This window comes from Stomoxys calcitrans, chromosome 5 (genome assembly GCF_963082655.1).
Source record: "Stomoxys calcitrans chromosome 5, idStoCalc2.1, whole genome shotgun sequence".
NCBI classification, from domain to species: Eukaryota; Metazoa; Arthropoda; class Insecta; order Diptera; family Muscidae; genus Stomoxys; species Stomoxys calcitrans.
This window is the reverse complement of record NC_081556.1, coordinates 88,042,069-88,068,082: the sequence shown is the minus strand read 5'-3', so window position 1 is coordinate 88,068,082 and position 26,014 is coordinate 88,042,069. Positions and strand designations below refer to the sequence as shown.

The 26,014-nt window shown below is 40.3% G+C and overlaps 1 protein-coding gene across 1 annotated transcript; it reads right to left on the bottom strand.

Moving 5' to 3' along the window:
* Window positions 1-967: 967 nt before the first annotated feature.
* LOC106088758 (inorganic pyrophosphatase) lies at window positions 968-16,887 on the bottom strand. The gene is made up of 5 exons (XM_013254428.2): window positions 16,625-16,887; window positions 2,355-2,473; window positions 1,712-2,259; window positions 1,541-1,650; window positions 968-1,176 (listed from the first exon to the last, which is right to left on the bottom strand). Exons 1-5 carry the CDS (start codon window positions 16,866-16,868, stop codon window positions 1,145-1,147), a joined length of 1,053 nt encoding a protein of 350 aa, XP_013109882.1. The 5' UTR covers window positions 16,869-16,887; the 3' UTR covers window positions 968-1,144.
* Between the last annotated feature and the right edge of the window lie 9,127 nt (window positions 16,888-26,014).

Sequence of the window (26,014 nt, the reverse complement as noted above, 5' to 3'; positions counted from 1 at the left end):
AAATACTTCACTTACTAACACCCAAGTCGCGGATATTTAGCAGAATCTAGCAGACGAATGGAAGGCTACCGTAGCTCAGAGCTTAACATTTCTGCCTATGACGCTGAACACCTGAGTTCGAATCCTGGCGGTGTGTGAACTGGGACCACACGAAATACTTCACTTACTACCACCCAAGTCGCAGAGTTCCTGGATCTGGATATTTAGCAGAACCTAGCAGACGAATGAAGGGCCACCGTAGCTCAGAGGTTAACATGTCTGCCTATGACTCTGAACACCTGGGTTCGAATCCAGGGACCACACGAAATCTTCACTTACTACCACCCAAGTCGCAGAGTTCCTGGATCTAGATAAATCCTGGCGGTGTGTGAACTGGGACCACACGAAATACTTCACTTACTACCATCCAAGTCGCAGAGTTCCTGGATCTGGATATTTAGCAGAACCTAGCAGACGAATGAAGGGCCACCGTAGCTCAGAGTTTAACATGTCTGCCTATGACGCTGAACACCTGGGTTCGAATCCTGGCGAGAGCATCAGAAAAAATTTTCAAAGTTGGTTGTAAGGTACTTTAGCATGTATTGAGTTACCCAAAAAGTAATTGCGGATTTTTTAAAAGGAAGTAAATGCATTTTTATAAAACTTAGAATGAACTTTAATCAGATATACTTTTTTACACTTTTTTTTTCTAAAGCAAGGTAAAAGTAACAGCTGATAACTGACAGAAGAAAGAATGCAATTACAGAGTCACAAGGTGTGAAAAAATTTGTCAACGCCGACTATATGAAAAATCCGCAATTACTTTTTGGGCAACCCAATAAAAACTTCTCCCCAAAGAGGTATCATAAAAAAGAGGCCCCTTATAATTGAGCTCATACTTGAAGGGCGAGTAGCTTGCCCCTGTTCCTTATTGGAAAGTTCATGACAAATTTGCGATTTGCATACATTAATTAATCAAGAAAATGCATATTTTTTGCGGTGCAAAACTTTGCCATTGTGTATTTAGGTAATATGTTTTAAATAAGAATGCCTCTTAAACTTTTCCTCGTGTTCATACGATACTACATACATAAGTATTTTAATGGGTTTTATGCCATTTTATGTTAACATTTTTCAAAAATATCAGAGTTGAGCCTTGTTTGTTTCACTTAAGATGAATAAAATGCCATTTATCAACTGAAATGAGAGAAGGGAAAAAACAGTAGGAATTACATCAACTCGAATACGATCGATTGTTGAAGGAAACAAAATTAGCTACAGACATAAAAAGCTTTATTAATAGAAAAAATGTGATACTTAATTATTTACAAGAAAAACTTATGGGGTAATCAAAAGTATGACAACTTAAAATTAAATGTTAAACCAAAAACCAATATTAAGCAAAGCATTTGTTAAAAAATAGGCCAAACAAAAAAAAACAATTTAAATTTCGAACTATTAATAATGCATTTGGGGCATACATAGGTGGGCATACTATTGTAGTAGTTATAGCTATACTACAGTTTAGAGTAGATGTTAGAGGGAAGGAAATGAATCTTACCTATATCGGTTACATCCTCAACGTCTCCACCTTCGGCAGCTTCGGATATAATTTTTTCAGCCTCTTCGGTATTTGTAAGGAATGGTGAATCGGTCACTGTTGTATTTAACCTAAATGGTAAAGTGTCTTCTTAGACTGTTAACAATTGGAAGTTTGAATGTTTTTAGTTACCGTGAGATGGAGCCTCCGTCCAATTGTTGGCTTATCAATCCCTGCCAGAATTTGTGTGTTTCAGACACCACATTGGTGGCAAAGGCGGCATTTTTGGCATCTCCATTGAAGGCAAATTGATTTTCTGGCTTGCCATCAGGTATCTTGTATATCTTAAACCATTCCACAGTTGCCCTCAGTAGACCGGGGAAATGTTTATCAACATCACCAATGTCATTCATTTTCTCGGCTAAAGGATCATTCACATCTATGGCAATAACTTTCCAATCGGTTTCGCCCTCATCGATCAAAGCAATGGTACCCAAAATTTTAACTTGTACCACATCACCACGCTTGGCTACACGATAACCAATTTCCAAAACATCTATGGGATCATTGTCGCCCTTGCAACCAGTGCTAGGTTCAATGTGATCCGGATTCTCCCAGGTTTGTGGGAAAGCACCGTAATTCCAAATGTAGCCCTTGTGTGGGAAACAGTTGGCCACAAAACGCAGTTTTCCCTTTTTAACATCTTGTTTGATGGGATTCAAAGGATTTTTCAAACTAATCTAAATGGCATAGACAATAAAAATGAGCACGCAATATGGCAATCAATTTCTCTTTAATTTCTAGAGGTGGGTGAGATTGTCATAACCAATATTACCTCCATTTTAGCGTTTGTCCAACGTGGCACTTCAACCACCATATTGTAAATTGTCTTCTCTTCATTGGCATACAGGGGAATGTCGTGCAATGGCGAGACACCTTTACCACTAGCAGTTTCTGCAACGAAAAAAAAATTTAACTTGTGAAAGTAAGCAAAACTTGACTAATTTATTTGGTAAGCATGCTGGTAACTTGTAAAATTAAGTAAGTCAGGAATTGTGGTATCCACACTCAACTGTCTTAAATATTCCATTTGAAGAACAAACGGAAAATACTCTTGCAAATCGCCTTATGATTGTTGCTGTTGTTGTTGTTGTAGTAGCAGTGTGTGGTACACTGAGGCGGTAGCCCTAGCCGATGAAGGAATTCATCGGGTCTAACCGGTAAATACAACCGGCTGCCATGGGATTGATCGCCTTATGGTGGTAACATCTAAGGGCTGAAGATGTCAAATAGGGAGATAAGTTTATAGAGGAACTATATCGGAATATGGACGTATTTGACCCGGTACGGGGTAGCTGGGATCACCACACAGGCCGGAACATTGAGGTCCGATTTGTGTGATGTTCATTGCTGTCACAAGAAGCTACGCTGCGAGCTACCGGGCACGTCCACAGGTTGCGTATAGTTGAATGCTCCATACGGAGTAGTTGCAACGGAAGTCGTGGACAATCTGCGGTATCGAGCGGAGAGTCTCAGCGAGAGGTCAGGCGGCACCGGCTCTTGCACAAATACTGAGTACCTATGAAGCTCGAATGACAAGGCGAGTTAATGGCGCCTTTAAATAATCAATGGACATCGTGTTCCCGCGGCGATCGGTCCTTCGGAACCAGTATACTCACCTACAGGAGCTTGGCTAGTGGACAAATCCCATGGCGGCCGATTGTACGCACCGGACTGACCCGATAGAATCCTCATCGGCAAGAACTGCCGCTTCAGTGTAAGTGTTCGTAATTTTTCCGTCATAGGAGAGGCACATCCCAAAGTTCCTTTCCCGCAAGCCTCCGGCCCTTGCCGGGATGGAAAACAATCCCGGACCCTGGTTTTGTTCGGTTTGCCAGAACCTCTTCCATCATCGCTCGGTGTCGGTGAGGTTTAACCGGTGCATGGAGTGGATACATATCCGATCTTGCTCTGGCCTTACATGAACTACGGCAGTATATTTAAACCGAATACATTCCAAGTTGCTGTGCGAATATAGACAGTGTCGGTGAGGTGTAAACGGTGCATGGAGAGGGGTCCATTTTCGAGAACAAGGATTGATGCCGACGTGCAAGATGTATGTCCCGACTGTGACCAGGGACCACACGATACACGTCACCTGTTTAACTGCCCAGCCAGACCCAGATCCCTCTGGACGCACCTCATCTTAGTCGCAGAGTTCCTGGATCTTGACACTTAACAGAACCAAGCAGACTAAAGATAGAACACAACAAACTGCTACAAAAACAACAAAAACAACAAAAACATTTCCGATCTTGCTCTGGTCTTATGTCACTACGGGAGTATAGACACACTAAATATGTTCCAAGATGCTGTGCGAATATGGGAGAGGCGAGGGCTGCCGCCTCAGCGTCATCGTCGCCTTCACCGTCATTGTCGTCGGACTATGTGACTCTCCCGTGCGGCAATATATGCAATATCCCAGCCCCAATATTGCCAGGCCAGTTCCGGGAAGTGATCATTTTTAACAATTAAATTGCAATGATCTGAGAGGCAAGATTTTATGAGTCCGTAGAACATATTGGTTACGGCGATCCAACAAACTTGACCTACACTTGCAGCTTGCACAAATGTCACGGATACAATGTGCTACGTAAAGAACGCTTAAGGAATGCAGGTGGGGAATTGGGCTTCGTGATACGTCTTTTCGTGCAGTATAGACACATCTCGCCTGCGCCTGGTGCTTGGTGACCCTAACATGGAGAGCATGGGGATTGCAGTTAAGACCGGTACTTCCAAGATGGAGCTGTACAATGTGTAAATACCGCCGATTGGTAGTTGGGACCCAGTTAATGGCCAGGCGTACAAGCCTGAAATAAATGGGCTATGATGAGGATGAGGGCATTTCCATTGCATCCCCTGTTCTTCTGAGTGACGTATCTTGGCTGGAGGTACACAAAGGTAATTTTCATTCCAAAAGCATGGAAACCGTACCATACGAAAGCGAAAGATTTTCGCCCTATTGGTCTGTCATCGTTCATTTTGAAAGTCAAGGTTGATAGAAACTTATCTTTGGGCAAAGATCTCTAGAGATCGCCTGTCTCCTGCATTGTAAAAATAATTGGACTTGAACCCAAAATAATATAACCCTAAGCACCCCTAGAAGGCCGTGAAACATGGTGACACCTCATTGATGATCTGTGGTTGTTTTTCTGTATTTGGCCCGTATCCCATTTTCAGGATTTGGGGCACAATGTGCGTTGAAAATCTCCATCCTATGGTGGAGGGTACACAAAATATTTCTCTAAATATTTCAAACCCATGTAAGTACAATAGTAGGGCGCCCCGGTAGCCGAGTTGGTAGCGTGCTTGGATTACCAGTGCAGGAGTCGTGGGTTCGATTCCCGCCAGAAACCTTTGTCTGTCGCTACTGTGGTATCACAATGGACTTAAAATTGTCTAAGTGAGTCTGTAAATGACTGCCACTCTTACATAACCTAACCATAGTAGATTCAATAGTATAAAAGTACCACGGCTTCTTGCTCTACTCTTAAAGTCCCATATTACCCCGATTGGAATACGTGTCCTTTAGATGGGTTTTGTGACAGCCCTCAGACACTGGTCCCTAATATTATTGTCAAATTCGTAATTTTTGGGTTATGGTCCCGAATTTAGAAACCAAACCAGATTCTTGTCCCCCAAATTCATACATCAAATTTGTGCCTTACTCTCAAAGTACTTTCGGCAAAAATGCAGGTTAAAGGGCGCAGCTCCCTATTTCACTAAAATTTTGTATCTAGATGTGGGTTGAGCCCAGGAACACGAATCAGAAGTCGGTTTTTGGGGCAAAGGCCTCTGGGCCGCTGAAGGACCAAAACTCCCCCTCATAGATTACAAATATGCTAAAACATGCCTAAAAAGTTGGACCCGGGAAGAACCTACGGCGTCTTGAAAATTTTGCACCTTGTCCACATAGGTAATGTAAAGGGTGATTTTTTTGAGGTTAGGATTTTCATGCATTAGTATTTGACAGATCACGTGGGATTTCAGACATGGTGTCAAAGAGAAAGATGCTCAGTATGCTTTGACATTTCATCATGAATAGACTTACTAACGAGCAACGCTTGCAAATCATTGAATTTTATTACCAAAATCAGTGTTCGGTTCGAAATATGTTCAAATTTTGACAAATTTTGTTCAGCGATGAGGCTCATTTCTGGTTGAATGGCTACGTAAATAAGCAAAATTGCCGCATTTGGAGTGAAGATCAACCAGAAGCCGTTCAAGAACTGCCCATGCATCCCGAAAAATGCACTGTTTGGTGTGGTTTGTACGCTGGTGGAATCATTGGACCGTATTTTTTCAAAGATGCTGTTGGACGCAACGTTACGGTGAATGAACACATTTCGAACCGAACACTGATTTTGGTAATAAAATTCAATGATTTGCAAGCGTTGCTCGTTAGTAAGTCTAATTATGATGAAAGCATACTGAGCATCTTTCTCTTTGACACCATGTCTGAAATCCCACGTGATCTGTCAAATACTAATGCATGAAAATCCTAACCTCAAAAAAATCACCCTTTAGGTATCAAATGAAAGGTACCAAAGAATAAATTACGATATTTATGAAAAAAAAATAAATTAAGCTCCTAAAGGAAAGAAAATTTTATCAAAAAAAAAATTTTTGCAAATCTATCGTAATTTACTTCTTCGTACCTTTCATTTGATACCCATATTGCCTATGTTACCTGGGTTACAAATTCTCAAGAACCCTTAGGTCCTTCGCGGGTTCAATTTTTAGGCATGTTGTTTGTTTTTTCGTAATCTACTATTGTCGAGTAGATTTAACAATAAAAAATATAAAAAAATTGGGGGTGCACCCTGTAAAGTGCATTTTTCCCTTGGTCCCTAATATTAACGTCAGTTTCTTTTTTTTTGGGTTGTGGCCCAAACAAATTGTAATTCTACACCCAAGCACCTATTGTGTCCGTTATTATTCCGATGGCACAACATTTCCGATCCGACGTGTTGACATCAGATTTTTATTCTACTCCCAAATACCTTGCAGTCCCATGTTATCCCGATCGGTCCACATGTCCGTTTTAGGTGATTTTTGAGGCGGGGCAGCCACCTATGACTTAACCCCAAATTTTTATATCATTTTCGTTTTCCACACTCAGATTCATTTAAAATGAATCCCATGTTGTCCCGATCGTCTTTTATTTTGACTGGCACTTTTTTGACAAAAAGGTGATGGTCCGATATCCAACAAGTAAGAGCGTGCTAAGTTCGGCCGAGCCGTATTTTATATACCCTCCACCATGGATCACATTTGTCGAGTTCTTTGCGCGGTATCTCGTTTAAGGCAAACAAAGAATAATGAATAAGAACTGTTATGTTAGTGGAGCTAAATCAAGTTATAGTCTGATTCAGACCATAAATGCATTGCGCCCTCTAGAGGCTCAAGAAGTCAAAATCCCAGATCGGTTTATATGGCAGCTATATCAGGTTATGCACCGGTTTCCACCATACTAAGCCGGGTTTTGGGAATCATAACAAAACACCTCATGCAAAATTTCAGTCAAATTGGATGAGAAATGCGCCCTCCAGCGGCTCAAGAAGTCATGATGATGGTTTATATGGCAGCTATATCAGGTTTTGAACCGATTTAGACATGCTTAGCACAGTTGTTGAAAGTAATACCGATATTTCAGTCAAATCGGACGAAAATTGCGCCCTCTAGAGGCTCAAGAAGTCAAAATCCCAGATCGGTTTATATGGCAGCTATATCAGGTTATGCACCTGTTTCCGCCATACTAAACCGGGTTTTGGGAATCATAACAAAACACCTCATGCAAAATTTCAGTCAAATTGGATGAGAAATGCGCCCTCCAGCGGCTCAAGAAGTCATGATCCCAGATCGGTTTATATGGCAGCTATATCAGGTTTTGAACCGATTTAGACATGCTTAGCACAGTTGTTGAAAGTAATACCGAAACACCGCGTGCAAAATTTCAGTCAAATCGGACGAGAATTGCGCCCTCTAGAGGCTCAAGAAGACCCAAGATCGGTTTATATGGCATCTATACCAGGTTATGTACCGATTTGCGTCATACTAAGCGCATTTTTTGGGAATCATAACAAAACACCTCACGCAAAATTTCATCCAAATCGGATGAGAAATGCGCCCTCCAGCGGCTCAAGAAGTCATGATCCAAGATCGGTTTATATGGCAGCTATATCAGGCTATGAACCGATTTGAAATATATTTAGCATAGTTGTTGGAAGCGATACCAAAACAACGCGTGCAAAAAAAATCAGTTTAATCGGACGAGAATTGCGTCCTCTAGAGGCTCAAGAAGTCAAGACCTAAGATCGGTTTGGCCCATTTACAATCCCAACCGACTTACATTAATAAAAAGTATTTGTGCAAAATTTCAAGCGCCTAGCTTTACTCCTTCGAAAGTTAGGGGGCTTTCGACAGACATACGGACGGACATGGCTAGATCAACTTAAAATGACATGACGATCAAGAATATATACTTAGACGCTTATTTCGAGGTGTTACAAACAGAATGACCAAATTAGTATACCCCATCCTATGTCGAAGGGGTATAAAAATAACGAAGGGGTATAAATAACCTAATATTCCTTCCAGAACATTCTAAACAATCTGTGAGGTACTTGATCTTTGGGTTACTTTTACAGTACAATAAAGGTTAAGGTTATACATATAAAGGTTCATAAAAAAAATCGGGGCTGAAAACTCCAAGCCATTTTGGGGTTTTGCTCTACCAACCTAATACAAACAATTCCCCAAAATTGAAATTTCTCAACCTCCAGACCATGACCCTGAAATTGTTCCACAACGTAGTAATGGTATAGGTTTTTCAGTAACGGGAACATTCTCTCCTCCCAAGGAAACATTTTCGGCCGTGGGTTCCTCTTGTGTCTGCTGCTGCAAAGAACAAATTCTATTTAAATGGATTTACGTCAGCCCACTTTGCTGCCGTAGTGAGAGCTGAAATCCTCAGCGTATTTTTTTGTCACCCTAATGTGGAGCGAACACCAAAAGTTATCCTACCATTAAAACTTAACAATTTTTTTTTTTTTTGTAAAACATATGTTTAATAAATATTTTGTTTACCTTAATATAAAGAACTAAAATCACCATTTTTGAAAGTTAATGAGAATTCGTTCGTGGTTTGCAAACAAAATGTTTAATTCAATTGCCCAATTTGTATACGTAGTGTGTATTTCAATTCCCAGAAAAAGTTTTATCTTATTATTGTATGAGGAAGATAAGCAGCATACTAATAATTTTAATCTATATGTGTGTATATAATAAATAGGAATTTCCGATAGGTGTCAACTATATAAGGACCGTAGCAAAGTCCATGTCCACAGATAGTCGAAAACACTTTCGATGAGTATCTCGGTATGGTTGCCAGTTAAGGTATAAAGATGTTATCACACTATATGTTCTTGTCTTATGACATGTCACTTTCTATGTATCATACAAATTTCATTCTCAATTTACGTACGATTCATCATTTTTGCTATCACCATGGATCGCATCAGTCTTGTTCTTTTCCCGGTATCGCTTTTTAGGCAAACATATGATAAAAACAAGAAGTCAAGATCCCAGATCGGTATATCTTGTTATGGACCGAACCATATTTGGCACAGTTGTTGGAAGTCATAACAAAACAGCTCATGCAAAATGTCAGCTAAATTGGATAGGAATTGCGCCCTCAAGTCGGTCAAGAAGTCAAGATCGGTTTATATGGCAGCTTTTTCAGGTTATGGCGAAAGAAATACGTCAAGCGAAATGTCAGCCAAATCGGATAGAAATTGCCCCCTCTTGAGGCTTAAGAAGTCAAGACCCCAGATCGGGTTATATGACAGCTATATCAGGTTATAGAACGATTTAAACCATAAATGTCACAGTTGTTGGAAATCATAACAAAACATCTCATGCGAAATTTCAGCCAAATCGGATAAGAATTGCGGACTCTAGAGGCTCAAGAAGTCAAGACGCAACTTCGGTTTATATGGCAGCTATATCAAAACATGGACCGATATGGCCCATTTACAATCCCAACCGACCTACACTAATAGGTAATTGTGCAAAATTTCAAGCGGATGGCTTTACTCCTTCGAAAGTTATCTTGCTTTCGACAGACAGACGGACGGAAAGACTGACGGACCGACAGACGTACGGACGTGACTAGATCGACTTAAAATGTCACGACGATCAAGAATATATATACATTGTGGGGTCTTAGACGAATATTTCGAGGAGTTACAAACAGAATGACGAAATTAGTATAACCCCCATCCTATAATGGATGGTATAAAAATTGCAACATTTGTGAGAAAGCTGGCCAAATCATTAAATTTGAAGTGGCTTTTAACCGATTGACAGCAAAAACAGCTGATTTCTTTATATTTTTATCAGAAAAAATAGAGCACCGCTCCAATCGAGAAAATAAAGTGAGCTATTTTGAAATGTAATTGTCTTATGTAAGTTTCATTCATATTACACTATGTGTGCAACTTTAATATATATGTCGTAAGACAAGAACATATGGTGTGATAGATCCTTAACTAGTAGTTTGTGAAGCCGTCATTAAGCGACATGTAGTGGTCTTATGACTTGTCACTTTTTATATTCACATGTAATTTAAAGTGTTTGTCAAAATTGTCAACTTACATAGGATTCAACGTTTTTGCTTCACAGCTGTTTGTTATTTTCGTATAACATAACCTAAAAATGTAAGCAAGTCTGACTTTTTTATGCGTAAAAATTGTTAAGTTGTGAGAAAGCTGGCCAAATCATAAATTTATTCAATTATTTAATTAATTAATTAATTATTTAACAATTCAATTTAGGGTTGCTTTCATTCGACTGACTATAAAAACAGCTGATTTCGTTATGTTTTTGTCAGAAGGAATAGAGCACGCTCTACTCTACACCAAAGAATTGCATGTGCTATTTTGAAATGTGATTTTCATATGTTAGTTTCATTTGTATCACACAACATGTACAACTCTTCAGGTGCTAAATTTGAAATGTCATAAAACACTTACATACCGTGTAATAGAGCCTTAAGCATTATGTATTAAGCATATATGGTACACAGTTACTTATTATGGCGGCCACCGTGGCACAGAGGGTGGCATGTCCGTCCATGACGCCGAATGCCTGGGTGCAAATCTCGGAGCGAACTACAGACAAATTGTCAGCGGTGGTTATCCCCTTACTAATGCTGGCTACATTTGTAAGGCACTCTGCCATGTTAAAACTTCTCTACCAAGTGGTATCGCCATGCGGCATAAAAAATGAGGACCTTTTTACCCACCACCGAAGGATAGGGGTATATTCATTTTGTCATTCCGTTTGCAACACATCGAAATATCCATTTCCGACCCTATAAAGTATATATATTATTCATCAGCGTAAAAATCTAAGACGATCTAGCCATTTCCGTCTCTGTTCAAATCAGGCTACAGTCTTTAAAAATAGAGATATTGAGCTGAAACTTCGCCCAGCTTCTTGTTTTGCCTATAAGCAGGTTAAATTCGAAGATGGACTATATCTTGATATAGCCCCTATATATACCGATCCGCCGATTTAGGGTCTTAGGCCCATAAAAGACACATTTATTATCCGATTTTGCTGAAATTTTGGACAGTGAATTGTGTTAGGCCATTCGAAATCCCATTTCAATATGGTCCAGCTCGGTCCAGATTTAGATAAGGCTGACATATAGACCGTTCGCTCTATTTAAGGTCTTGGACCCATAAAAGGCGCACTTATTGTCCGATGTCGCCAAAATTTGGGACAGTGAGCTAAGTTCGGCCCTCGACATCCCTCAACAGTCTGGCCCAGATCGGTCCAGATTTGGATATAGCTGCCATATAGACCAATCTCTCGATTTAAGGTTTTGGACCCATAAAAGTCGCATTTATTGTCCGATTTTACCAATATTTGGGACAGTGAGTTGTGTTAAACCCTTCGACAGCCCTCTTCAATTTGGCCCAGATCGGTTCAGATTTTCATATAGTTGCCATATAGACCGATCTCTCAATTTAAGGTCTTGGCCCGTTAAAAAAGCACATTTATTATCTGATTTCGCTGAAATTTGAAACAGTGACTTATGTTAGGCTTTTCGACATCCGTGTCGTATATGGTTCAGATCGGTCTATATTTGGATATGGCTACTAAAAAGACAAATAATTTGTTCTACAAATTTGAACAATGACTTTAATACATATGGCTTACATTCTGTTAATTCGGATACTCCAACTCATTATACAAATACATCTGAGACTCTATTGGATCTTTTTCTTGTTGGGTCAGTGGATAAGGTGCTGCTTTATGACCAACTTTCTGCTAGTTGTTTCTCCAGGCATGACATTATTTTCTTAAATTATAATTTTACTATGGAATACGAGGATAAAACTATTTGGTATAGAGACTTTAGACATGTAGACAACGAGAACTTACTGACGGATCTGCTCTCAGTGGAATGGAGTGCGATATACCACTACGTGGATGTGAACGAGAAAGTAAGATTTCTTGAAGAGAATGTGATCCGCCTCTACGAGAGATACGTGCCTTTGAAACGTAGGGTTGTCAAATCAAGGCAGCAGCCCTGGATAACCGGACGAGTGACTGAATTGATTTCTAAAAGAAATCGGGCTTACAGTAGGTGGAAGAGGTTCAGGACTAAAAGACTCCATGACGAATATAGAACACTCAGGAATCAGGTTGTAAAGGAGATCCGGGAGAACAAGATGTCGTTCTATGGTGAAAGGTACAACTCTGCTGTCACTTGCAGGCAAAAATGGGGCGTGATCAGAGACATTGGTATCGGAATTGGAAAGAAGACTGGCGAAGATGCGAATCTTTCCAAACCCGAACTCGATGATATGAACCGGCAATTTTTGGCCATTAATGTACCGTTTGCGCAAGGTAATGTTTACTTGGGCGGATTGCAGACTGACGTGAATGGCATTGACGAGCAATTCAGATTTCGACTTGTTGATCAATGTGACGTTCTGGAGTCAATTTTGAGGATAAAATCCAATGCCACAGGTGTCGATGGTATTGACCCTAACTTTCTGAAACCAATATTACCGAATCTTTTACCATTTATTACACATATATTTAACTATATACTTCTGTCATCGATCTTTCCCAGTGGCTGGAAGAGGGCAAAGGTTATTCCGGTACCTAAGTCCAATAATGATTTTAGACCAATAGCGATCTTGCCATTCTTGTCTAAGGCATTTGAGAATATTGTGTATGATCAGATAAATACATTTTTAAACAGGAATTTCCTTTTATCAGATAGGCAATCTGGGTTTCGTAAACGCCGTAGTTGTACGACTGCACTTATTGATGTAGTCGAAAATATTAGACGCAATATTAATGATAACCACGTAAGCTTTCTTGTCCTATTAGACCACTCTAAGGCATTCGATTCCGTGGATCACACGATATTGGCATCTAAACTTACAACCTTGTTTAATTTTGACGACACAGCAGTTCGGTTTATTGCATCATATCTGGACAGGCGCACACAGGCTGTTTACTCTAACGGTATGATGTCTGATTTCTTGGAGCTTACTCGTGGTATTCCTCAGGGTTCTGTGCTGGGACCACTATTATTTTCATTATATGTCAATGATATTGCAAGCATACCTGATGGATATGACATGCACATATACGCTGATGATGTGCAATTGTGTTTCTCTTGCAGGACGAGTGATACAAGGTCATATGTGGCGTGGATTAATTTGCAGTTAATTGCCATCAGTGATTGGGCAACCAAGAATGGCTTGAAGTTGAATCCTGATAAGACGAAGTGCATTGTTATCTCGAGAAAGTCTATAGATACATTGTCTTTGCCTAGGCTTGCCTTAGGTGACAAGACCATAGAGTATGTGCAGACTGCAAGGAATTTAGGGGTATTATTTGACAATACTCTGTCCTGGAATAGGCATATTGAGTTGGCTATAGGACAGATTTATGGTATGTTACGGACTCTTTGGTCTATTCACCAATATATTCCATTCAGTGTGCGTCACGCAATTGCTCATGCCTATTTACTACCTAAACTTTTGTATTGTTGTGAGATATACGCAGAATGTGACTACGTCCATAAGCGTAAATTAAAAGTAGTTTCGAATGACATTACACGATTTGTTTATAGTATCAGACGTGCGGATAGTATATCATCGGCTTCTAGACAGTTTTATGGGATGGAATTTGAAAATTTTTTGAAATTTCGTGCACTGACTTTCATGCATCGCTTAATTTATACACATGAACCCAAATATCTTTACGACCGGTTGGAAATCTCACGATCTTCTCGAACCAATTGCATGGTTCCACTGCAAAGTAACTACTTGGTATGTGACAGACAATTTTTTGTTTACACCATTCGTCTCTGGAACGCCCTCCCAATCAATTTAAGAAATAGTCCTAATGAAAAGAACTTTAAACTTAAGCTAAAACATCATCTCACTTAGGAAGTAATTTAATTTTGACCCTTTAAATATTAGCTCACATTTATTAATATATACATCAAATTACACTAATAATTATTTATCTTCTGTATAATTCTTTAATCATTAATTTCTTTGTTTATACTTAAATACCTATGTAATAGTATTATTTTTGTGAAACTATTAGTTATTGACATATATCGGATAGTACTGTAATTTATAAGTAATGCTTGTTGTACTATCATTACATTTTTATCAAATAAAAAATAAAAAAATAATAAGAGTACTTGTACTTATTGGACCACTCAATGCCCATGCTGAATTTGGTCCAAAATGGAACATATTTCGATAAAGCTACTATGAATTTTTCATTTTTATGCATTTTTCACCGGATTGTGAAGAAAGGCGGTTTACTTATATACCCGAGATGGTGGGTATCCAAAGTTAGGCCCGGTCAAACTTAACGCCTTTTTACTTGTTACCATTTAGCGTAAACTTTAATCGGACTGCCCTCGTTGATATGAGAGAAATACCCCCTGTTCCTTAATGGACGAAGCTCATTTTTGGCTCAATAGGAGCGTCAATAAGCAGAATTGTGGATTTTGGAGAAAAGATCAACAAGAGCTACCAATGTATTCAGAAAAAGGCACAGTTTAGTGCGGTTTATGGGCTGGTGGCATCATTGGACCGTACTTCTTCAAAGATGTTGCGAATCGTAACGTAACAGTTGTTGTTGTTATAGCAGTGTGTTTTGCACTGAGGCGGCAGCCCTTGCCGATGAAGAACTCCATCGGGTCAATCCGGTACGTACAACCAGCTGCCATGATGAGCACTATCGTCAGATGGATATCCAACTTTTTTTGCCCAAAATGCAAGAGCTTGACTTGAATGGTATGTCGTTTCAACACATGCCACACAGCACGCGCAACAATGGACTTATAGAGAAGCGAGTTCGGTAAACATTTTATTTCAAGCTCGGGACCGATCAATTGGCCGCCTAGATAGTGCGATTTTACGCCTTTGCATTATTTTTTGTGGGGCTATGTTAAAGATCATGACTATGACAAGCCCGTTTCAATTGACACATTGGAAGGCAACGTTGAAGAATTTTTCGTGAGATACCGGCGCAAATGTGGGAAAAGGTACGCCAACTAAGTGGATGGACCATTTGAGGCCCCGGCACGCGATAGCTGTGTAGTGTTCATTGTACTGTCTTCCAAGACCCATTCTCAAATTGTTGTTTAAACTAAAACTGAATTTTTCTTGAGAACATTTTTAAACCCAAACTAACGATAAATGTGATTTGAAAAATGTCAACCTGTGTTTAATGGGCAGGAAATAAATATGAATGGACACCTACTGACCGAAACATAAGAGGCATGTTTCAAAAACCGGTTATGTTTGTTTATCTCTAGAACCAAGTACTTTGAACAATATCTCTTCACAATAGCCGCTATCAAATGTCGCAATGAAATCAGTTTTAATATCTATCTGATTACTAAACACGGAGATCGATTAGTCACGCAGGGAAAGGAATAAAGTGGAATTTTTGAGGCAGAATGTCTACGTGACAAAAAAAATTCTTAGAGGGTTGGATTTTTTAACTTCGCCGTTGGGTTTATAACACCCTTAAACATTGATCTATGTATGTAAGAAGATTTGTGTCTAGGCTAGCTATGTTAGGTTTAAGTGGCAGCCTGTAATCAGACTCAAGCATTTAGTCCATACTAATAACACAGGAGCGGGTGAAGGAATATGCCTTCAAGTTCTTACCATTGAACCACAGCCAGAACGTTTTAAAAATCCCAATCAATAGCGAATGCTCACAATCGCTGATTTAAACAAAGATATGACAACCTAGAGTAGAACTACTCAAAAATGTTCAGTAGCAAGCTTTAGTCTAACTGCTTGTTTTCGCAGTTTTGCAAGTTTGTTTGCTCCACCATTTCCTTAGATATATCAGTAACCCGCACCCAGAAAATGTGAATTTTGAAGATCTTTAGATCAAATATGGTACTTGGCTTGATGCAGCAAAAGTAATCTGAAGGTGTCATTAGACCCAAATACCGCTAGTGGCCCAAGCCACAAAAACCCCGTTGAGCTAGAACGTAGGCAATATGATATTGTACTAAATGGAAGACATTGTTGCGAATATGCAAAAAATCAATAAATAATCACTCAAAAATTTCAAAACTTAAGGACAAGTAAAAATAGAACACTACTTTTGCAAGCACAGCATTGCAAAAATTTGAAAAACAATTTATCATGTGCTACATACGGGTTATTTCCCTTATTTCCCACAGTACAAGTGCTACCACAACAGCAGTTGGATGATTCGTAATGGGCTCTTATCAATAGTCACCATCATTACTGTATACAAAATAAAAAAAAAGAAATTGCATAAGCCTATGCCAGCGGACGGACGACGTTAATAAGAGTTAATTATTTGATAACAATAACTAGTTTAGTCTTCAACTATTTTATTTGATCCTATTAAACGGCAATGCTGTGGGTCAAAGTCATCACCGTCACTCACCACCGGACACATTGCAAACATTTTTTAAAGCAAACATGCCATACTTACTGTAGTAAATGCTGTAATTTGTTGAGTTGGGAGCACCCTTTTCAATTATCTGATAGTTGGACATATTGCGAACGGATTTAATTGCAGCACCAACTATCTTAAAGGACTTTGTTGCGTGGAATAGACAAGTTTTCTGATTATTTGATGACGAGAACAATTTATTTCCGAGAGAGAAGACAGCCGGTTTGCAAAGCACGTTATGCGAACCGGACGAAAGTATTTTTGTGAATAAGCGTGTCGACATTTGGCAATAGGTAAAAGGTAGTTTTACTGGACTTTGCAATTCGTGCATTGATAGCACGGTTTCAGTGTTATTGTGAATGATTGACCTACACTGTTTCCATTGTTCTTCAAAGTGGGAAATTTATATGTAAGATTTTTTGTACAACAAATCGTAATTTGAAGAAAGGAAAGGAACTTTTTACTTTCGGTATCACATCCTGAGGAATACTCAGGGTGCACTTATAAGGCGAGGACATGCGAACAGCTGAGTACAACTTTTTTATGATTGTTTTGATTTTGCAGTAAATCTAAATGTCAAAGGCTTGATAACACAGCTGTGATTCTTTCTTAAATCTTAAAAATATGTTCTATTTGGCCCCATATGCCACACATAATCAAAAAAACAGTGTTATAATGAAGAAAATACATATATAAAACACATTTGAAGAAGCTAAGTTGTAAAACAAAGTTTATTTCTAAAACCACTTTGACATATCAATTTTCGACATTTTCCACTCAAGGTAGTTTCGTTGGGGGTAGATTCTAGTTGTTGTGCTAATGACAATACCTCTTAATAGTGCCATGGGAATACTGCTTGTTCACAAGCAAGCATGGCGAAACAATAGGTCTATTCTCGTACTTTTCCAGCAAAAATTTGCAGGAGCAAGAGCCATTTTACTCTCTTTAAAAAATTTGCAAGCAAAAGTACGCAAACGACTTCCAGTAAAAATTTGCAGAAAAACAGCTGATTTTTGGTTTCGTTGGTTTTTTATTTGCTTGCTTGGAAAACGATTTTTTTTAACGAATGCTGGCGTTACTTGTGAGGTATTTTTCTTAGATTAACGTCAATTTATTGACCAGTGAGTGAAAAGGCTAGCCATTCGTATAGCTGTGATCTCCGTGCCGCTGGATAGCCATCACAAATTACCGTGCAATCCCTTGGCAGCGGGTTGTACGTACCGCATTGGCCTGATGGAGTCTTTCATCGGCCCGATGGGGCCTTTCAGTGTACAACACACTGCTACAACAACAACAACAACCGTGCACGAAGCTACGAATGTTATACATGGCGCCAAGTCGCACAAAGCGCTGGTTCCAGACAGAATCTCTACACTGATGCTGAAGAATCTGAATCTGCTTGGAGTCGATTACCTTACAACTGTCCTCAGCCTATCTAAACACTATTATAGTACCCGATGTTTGGAAGATGGGCAGCCTGATCCCGCTACTGAAACCTGAAAACGACACGAGCAAGAGGGAGTCGTACAGACCAATCTCCCTTCTCTCGTCAGTATGCTTTTGGAATGCTTCCAGCCCAAAGCTACATCTCCGGGAAGACAAACTCCAATTCGCCGTTAAAGAAAGATTCGCCCGGTACACAATCCGTCGCGTCGCCAATGCCATGTCGTCGTCCCAAGCCATCGGCCTTCCGCAGAACAAACGAATGCCCGAAATCCGAAGAGTGCCATATCCCTGACTACATCAATCAGAAGGCAGACCTCAACGACTCGCCCTCCGTGCAAGTGCAAAGGTGTCAGAGTATCGCATTTAGTGCTGCTCTCGGAGCACTCCTCCTCGCCCCCGATATCAGCATTGCCGCAATACCCTGTACCTTCTCCACCATACCGAGTAGACTCACCCTCTCCACGACACGGTATCACACCAAGCGCTCATTGGTGAAGATCAGTAAACCACAGCAAAGTACATTTAGTGGACCGCTCGTAGCCTATGTTCCAGACTCCGTTTAACTCTCCCCTCAACGTTCATTCTTCCGTTCTAGACAGCTCCACTCCATTAAGGACCAGTCCAATAAGGACTCGTCATATGTCCTCCTTCTGGTGAACAACACCCGCTCCGTCTTTCTGAGCTTTATGCCAAGCCCATTTGCCCTTGCCCATCTATACAGTTTTCTCACCATACCCTGAAGGGGATCTATTGACCTAACTTCCACGCCTGGGTTTAACGTTTGTGACTCATACATGGAACGTATGACGATAGGAGTCGGTGTTATTAACAGTTATTTAGTTATTACATCCTTATTTTCCCCTGGGGAATGAAGATGAGGCTTGGCGGCATATTATAAGCGGCGCGAATGCTTACATATCAGTGAGGCTGAAGGCTCTGACGCCGAACTATGTGAAGTAGAAGATTCAAAGAGCTTCTTTGACCATGGGAAGGGCGGAGCCGGATCTTATATACCCTCGACCATGGATCATGTGTCAAGTTCCTTGGCTGTTTTTTTAAGCAAACAGAGGATAATGGATTTTAATTGCTATGCTGTTAGATCTATACTAGGTTAAGAACCTATTCGGACCATTAATGGTTTTGATATTGAAGACAATACTGGAAGTCATTATACAAAATTTCAACCAAAACGAATAAAAATTGAGCCCTATGAAGACTCAAGAAATAAAATCGGGAAATCGGTTTTTATGTGAGCTAATGGACCGATTCAGACCATATGTGGCACCTACGCACAAAATTTACCCATATAATCGGGAGATCGGGTTATATTTCTTTAGGTGCAATGGATGGCGGTCTTGTTCGAGGTACTATATTCACTCGGTATCTGTCCGCCGCAACTGCCACCGTGTGGGCATGAATTTTGTCTAGCCCCGCTTGATACGCCTCTTTGTATTTTTTCGTGTTATGCTGCCAAACATACAGGATTTTTTTTTTTTAAATTTTCTTCAAAACAAATTGGACACCTTGTAGTTAAAATTTGTTTTAAGTTTGGTTGTCATTCGTAAGATAACAATGATGTCAACATACAACTGCTTACTGTTGCAAAAATTGTGAGATTTCACAAAATTAAATTGATGTTGAGCAACATTTCCGCATAATCGAAGTCAATACTAGGCTTAAGATTAAATTCAACATAATGACATATCGACTTTGAAAGCATTTATCAATGACAATAGATATCAGTTAATGTTTTTGCACATTTTAGAAAAATTACCACTAATTCATATCGAAATCTTATCAAAGCTATATTTCTACGAAAGAGTACACCACTATGCAAAAAAATCAAAAAACAATTTCTTATTAAATTTATATCGAATGATAGCATTCTAAGAAATTATTTTCATCAGCAAGTGTTAATTTAAGATTATTATAACTTGCCAACAAGCCTGTTTTTAGTATGTGCAAAACAAAATGCTGAAATTTATTCAAAAGAAGAAAGACGAGCCTGAAAAAACAGCATTCTTCGCTATATGTAGTGTTTAGAAATATATCAAATAAATAAATTAAAGCGTTAAAAGTTAAAAATTGATCTTTAATGACTTTAATGACATAATAATGACTTTAATGACATAACTCACACACTCAAAAAAAGTGACCCCATGTTTCAGTTAAAATTAACTAATTTCTAATAAAATTGAACTTCATACAGCGCTAACGACATTTTTATTCGATTTTAGCTTATGTTGTTGTTAACAATAGCGAAATCATATAAACTTCTTGCTAGTTTAACGATAACTTGATCAAGTTAATTTTTTCTTTATTCTATACATGTGGTAAACAATCGTGTATGACAATTTCAACTCATATATAATTAATTATTGGAATCAAATGTTTAAAATTTTTAATAATAAATTCAAATTTACAATTATTTTGCAAAATCTGTTTTTCTATTTGGGCCACTTTTAACTAAATCACAAGAAAGAATTCGTTAATGCGAACATATGACAAAGAATCGAGTAAGAAAATTTTAACTCGTTCTAAAGTAGGTTAGGTTAGGTTGAAAAGAGGGTGTAGATATTAATCCGCCCCATGCCACTATGGACATACACCTAAGTCAGTAATCTGCTTGTTGTGCACTCTAAAAACTATAAAGTAACCTCTAAAAAGAAAATTTTAAGTTAGTTATTCCGTGCTACTTACAAAATCCTTAATTGTTTTCAATATCACTCCCCTAAGTTGGTTCATGTCTGATATTGTGTCTCCACCTAAGTACTGGTATCTGTTGGACGCGAAAGCCGGGCAATGACAAAGGAAATGCTCCAACGTCTTATCATCTTCCCCGCATGCCCTACACATGCTATCACTTGCTGCACCGATCTTACATAAGTGAGCTCGTAGTTCTATGTGTCCCGTTATGATACCAATAGCTATACTGAACTTCTTCTTGCTTACTTTCAGTAATAGCCTCGTCTTTTCACGATCTGGATCCCCCATAGGATTTTCGCCGTCCTACCGACCGTTTCGCTGTTCCACAAAGTTGCATGCGCATTTGTCGCCCACTCCCTTAACTCGGTCTACGTCGACCCGAAAGGATTCGGGTTAATCAAGTTTATTGACGGCAGTCCTCTGACCTTCACCGCCATATCGTCTACCCTTTCATTTCCCCTTACTCCGTTATGGCCCGGCACCCAAACGATGCGGATTTTTCCATCCTCAGAGAAGGCGTTAATCTCCTTCTTACACTGCAAGACTGTTCGTGACCTTACCGTCCTGGTTGTTATTGCCCTTATGGCAATTTTTCTGTCGGTACAGATGTTCACACGCGTTAGCACCACACCACTTCTCGCATTCCGCGATCGCCCGGATCTCCGCCTACAGGACCGTATTATGGTCAGGCAGTCTGAAACAGATCTCAGTCCATGGGTTCTCAATGTAAATCCCCAGGCCCACTCTGTCCTCTAGCTCTGATCCATCCGTGTAACATGATCTTCCAGATGGCAATACTAGGGTTCCATCCAAGACTGTGCCGATGGCAACAGTGCCTCGCACTCGAGTTCAAGGTTCATCTCAGGTATTCGATCGGAAACCTCTTCCCTTCCTTCCAGGTTTCCTATCATCGCCTCGATTATACCACGATGGTATGAGCTGCTCCCATCCTCAATCCATTCTCCCAAGCCCAAGGCTGCCTCATACTTAATCTGTATGTCAATGGGTCGGATATCTAGAATAATCTCCAGTGGCCTAATGGGCGTGGTCCCCACCGCTCCGCCTATATTCATGTTCTCTGAACCTGTTGTGTGGTCCTTATGTTGCACTTTTTCTCCACGCTCCTGTAGAGCCAGTGGACTATCCTCGGATTCAGGCCCCATTTCGAGCCTACGGCCCGTCTACATAGTGCCCAACATCTGCCTTCTCAGTACGCTCCTGAATGTGACAGTTCCAATTCAGTTTCCTGTCCAACATCACACCTAAGAATTTGACCTTGTCAGATATCGAAATCGTCTTATTGAGGAAACGTGGTGCATTAAATTAACCCATTTTCGTCTTCCTCGTGAACAGGCATATTTCAGTCTTCTCTGGGTTAACATTGAGACCTCTGGGTCTAGCCCAGTCATATACCATAAGCAAGACCCTTTCGGCCCTTCTGCATAGCTCGTTCGGATCCTTACCCCTTAGACGTATTATAACATCGTCTGCGTAGCAGACTGATTCAAATTCCTCTTCAGTCAGCATCCGTAATAGGTCATTTATGGTGATCACCCATAGGAGTGGCGATAAATTGCCCCCCCCTGTGGCGTGCCCTGTGCCACTTTTTCCCTTATATTTATGTCATTAGACACACAATTTATCCACCTGTTCCTTAGCATATGGGTTATCCAGTCTCTAAGGACGGGATCAGTGTGTACGTTTTGGCATCGAAGGATTCTTCTATTTTATGCACAATCTCGTGCAGGGCAGTCTCCACCGACCTTCCCTTGACATAGGCACGCTGTTTGTATTTGAGCAGTTCGCTGGATGTCATACTCTTTATCATGGTGTCCACAATACGTTCCATCGTTTTGAGTAGAAAGGAGGTAAGGCTTATGGGTCTGTAAGCCTTTGGTTTCGCATAATTTGCCTTGCCGGGCTTGGGTATAAACACCACCGTTGCCACCTGCTAAACTTTCCGAGTATATGAAAGTGCTAGGGACGCTGTGAAAATTTTGGTCAGACGTGCGCCAGATAGTCTGTCTCTTTCTGTAGTAACGCCGGAAATATTCCATCAGGTCCGGGTGACTTAAATGGTTTGAAGCTCCTCAAGGATTTCTTCACCATAAGTTCCGTTATTATAAACCTTCGATCAACGTCATTATTCCAAGATTCCGGTGTCTCCGTGAGTCCCTTCGTATCCTATGGCAAATGGGTTTTCATCAAAAGCCTCAACATGTCCTCCGTTGTCTCTGCTCTTACTCCCATGTCGTTTACTAAAGTTTAAGTTTGGACATGGGTTTTTGAGAGAAACTTTTTTATCGTGGCGGCGTCATTAACGCTATCGACCTGTTCGTAGAAAAGCTTCCAGGAGGCACGTTTTTCCGCTCTGGTAATCTTATTGTATTCCTTGAGCCGTGTGTAATACACATCCCAATAAACTTCCGCCTTTTTACGACATGCTCTGTTAAAAAGTCTGCGGACCTCTTTCCCAATATCCCCCGTCGTCTAGGGTTTTTCTTGGACTGATTTCCTTTCCCGAAGAGGACAACTGTCTTCGAAGGAACCCACCAGTGCAGTCGTAATCCTGTTGACATTTTCGTCAATGTCTTCTTTGCTTGGACAATCTTAATTATCTTGCCCAAGTTTCCTTCTAAGTAGCCTTCCGAATTTTGTCCAGTTGGTTTATCGGATTATAGTCTGTTCTAAAGTAAATGCTGGAATGAAAATTTTCGATCGACGTTTTGCCAACACACACAAAGAAATTTGTGTGCGTGTATGTATACGTGTGCGTACATGAGCAGAGAATATGCGAGAAAGAAGATAACAACAAAGAGAATGCAAACAAAAATCTGGCATCGTAATATCGTCAAACCTGGCCATCTGTCTGATTTTGCTAAAAATTTATACAAAATTAGTTGAAGAGAATAATTTTACTCTACGTAAAACTTCTGTTAAACCATCAAAAATTAAAGCTTCTAGGAACCGAACAAGGATGATCGAGAGACCGGTTTGTACGGGAGCTATATCAGGTTATAGACTGACTTGGACCGTAAGTTATACAGATGTTGGAATTCGTAACAGAATACCGCATGCAAAATTTCAACCAAAACCAACAAAAATTGAGCTTTGTATGGACTCAGGAAATCAAATCGGGAGATCAGTTTATATAGGAGCTACAGATAAGGTCCTCCTGATGGCTGGGGGATTTGACGTGGTTCTTATCCAGGAACCATGGGTGTGTGGAGGAATGGTACGTGGACTAAGAATTCCGCGATTAAAACTTCTCAATGGTACCGGGAATGGGAGACACAGAGCCTGTATTCTTGCAAAGGGTAGTCTAAATGTTTTTCTTCTTCCGTCGCTTAGCACGAAAGATTTAGTAGTAGCCAGTCTTGAAATAAACAAGTCTCATTACTGGCTCAGAACAAATCCTGGGTAGGATACATCCGAAGCCTCTAGGCTAAGATTCTGTCCTCGAGACCTATTACGGTGGGGTATATCCTGAAGTCAGAGAATGCATGGACAATGTCTAGTGAGGAAACACTAGAACTACTTGTTGATACACATTTCCCGGGAAATTCTCCAACGGACAACGTGGCGCCAGAAGAGGTTGTCACTGATATGCATTCGTCGGAGGCCATTAAAAAATAGTGTCTGAAGCGAAAATCCTTTGGGCGATAAGAAGTTTCGATGGAGGGACACGAAGGTCGCTTTCATTCCGAAAGCAGGAAAACCCTACCACACGAAGACGAAGGATTTTCGTCCTTTTAGTCTGTCATCCTTAATGCTGAAGACTCTTGAGAGGTTGATAGAAACATATATTAGGGCAAAGATCCCTGGAGATCGCCTGTCGAGGCAGCAGCATGCATATAGTAAAAGCAAATCCACTGAAACAGCCCTCACGACCTAGTCGGCTACAAAGAGGCATATATAACGGTAGCATTTCTTGACATTGAAGGTGCTTTCAATAATGCAGAATCGACGTCAATCATGAAGGAGTTGGAGTTTCTAGGCATCAACTCTACCGTAAGAAAGTTATTAATAACGTACTTACTAAAAGATGCATTACGGCAGGCTTGGGATCTGTGGATCTAAAAGGATGGGTCAGTAGAGGAACATCTCAAGGAGATAGCCATTAACAATATATTATTGTCTCTGAAAGAAAAAGTCGTAAAAGTGGTCGCGTATGCTGATGACGTGGCAATTGCGGTTAGGGAAAAGTTTTCCAGTACTCTAAGAGATATACTTCAGGAAGCTTTACGTGCAACAGCAAAGTGGGCTACCGAAAGTGGTCTGGGTATAAATCCGTGCAAGACAGAAGTAGTTCTTTTCAGCAGGAGGTACAAATTGCCTACAGTGGAACCAGTCTCCTTGGGGGAAGAGGATGTTCCATTTACAGAAAGCGCAAAATATCTGGATGTTTTGCTGGACAGGAAATGTAACTTCAAATCCAACATTTTGGAAAGGGCAAGAAAGGCAACTTTTGCCCTATACACCTGCAAGAGAGCCATTGGCAAAAGTTGGGGGTTTGGACCGCGTGTTATGCAATGGGTATATACTACAGTTGTCAGATCTATAATGCTGTATGGTGTTGTGGTCTGGTGGATGGCGCTTCAAAAATCCATCTACTGCTCAATACTTAACGGGATCCAAAGGATGGCTTCTTTATGCATCACAACCGCACTGAGGACGACATCATCCGATGCACTGAATTTAATGCTACATCTTATGCCTCTGGACATTGTGGCTACCCAAATTGCAGCGACCACAGCCGTGAGGTTAAGGGAGCTTTCTCATTGGCCATGTGGCGGCTACGGACACTGTATCATCCTTGATATAATATCCGATGTTCCAGGCAGTGTGGATTACACGCTAACTGAGCCACTTTTTGATAAAACTTACTGTACCTCTATTCCTGATAGAACCGATTGGAACTACGATATCCCTAGTAACAGAAGTTATATAGACTTCTATACGGATGGTTCCAAACTAAACGACCAGGTGGGCTTGGGGTGTACTCTAAAGATCCAAAACTGGTCATATCGAAAAGGTTACGTGACCACTGCAGGTGTATCAAGCAGAGATCCTTGCAATTAAGGAAGTGGTGGAATGGCTAAGATATATTGCCATTACGACGATTGGCATACATATCTTCTCAGACAGCCAGGCAACCATTAAATCCCTGGAGAACGTATTTCTGAACACAAAAACCGCCCTCGACTGTCGCAGATCTCTCAAAGAGATGGCTGAACAGTTCAAAATTCACTTGTTCTGGGTGCCGGGCCACAGAGA

Excerpts from the sequence above, each read along its gene's own strand:
- LOC106088758 (XM_013254428.2), bottom strand. The coding sequence starts at position 16,868 with ATGTCGACACGCTTATTCACAAAAATACTTTCGTCCGGTTCGCATAAC. Across the intron at positions 1,651-1,711 it reads GACGGAGGCTCCATCTCACG|GTTAAATACAACAGTGACCG; the intron begins GTAACTAAAAAC and ends TTTACCATTTAG. Across the intron at positions 1,177-1,540 it reads TGAGGATGTAACCGATATAG|TTGATAAATGGCATTTTATT; the intron begins GTAAGATTCATT and ends CTCTCATTTCAG.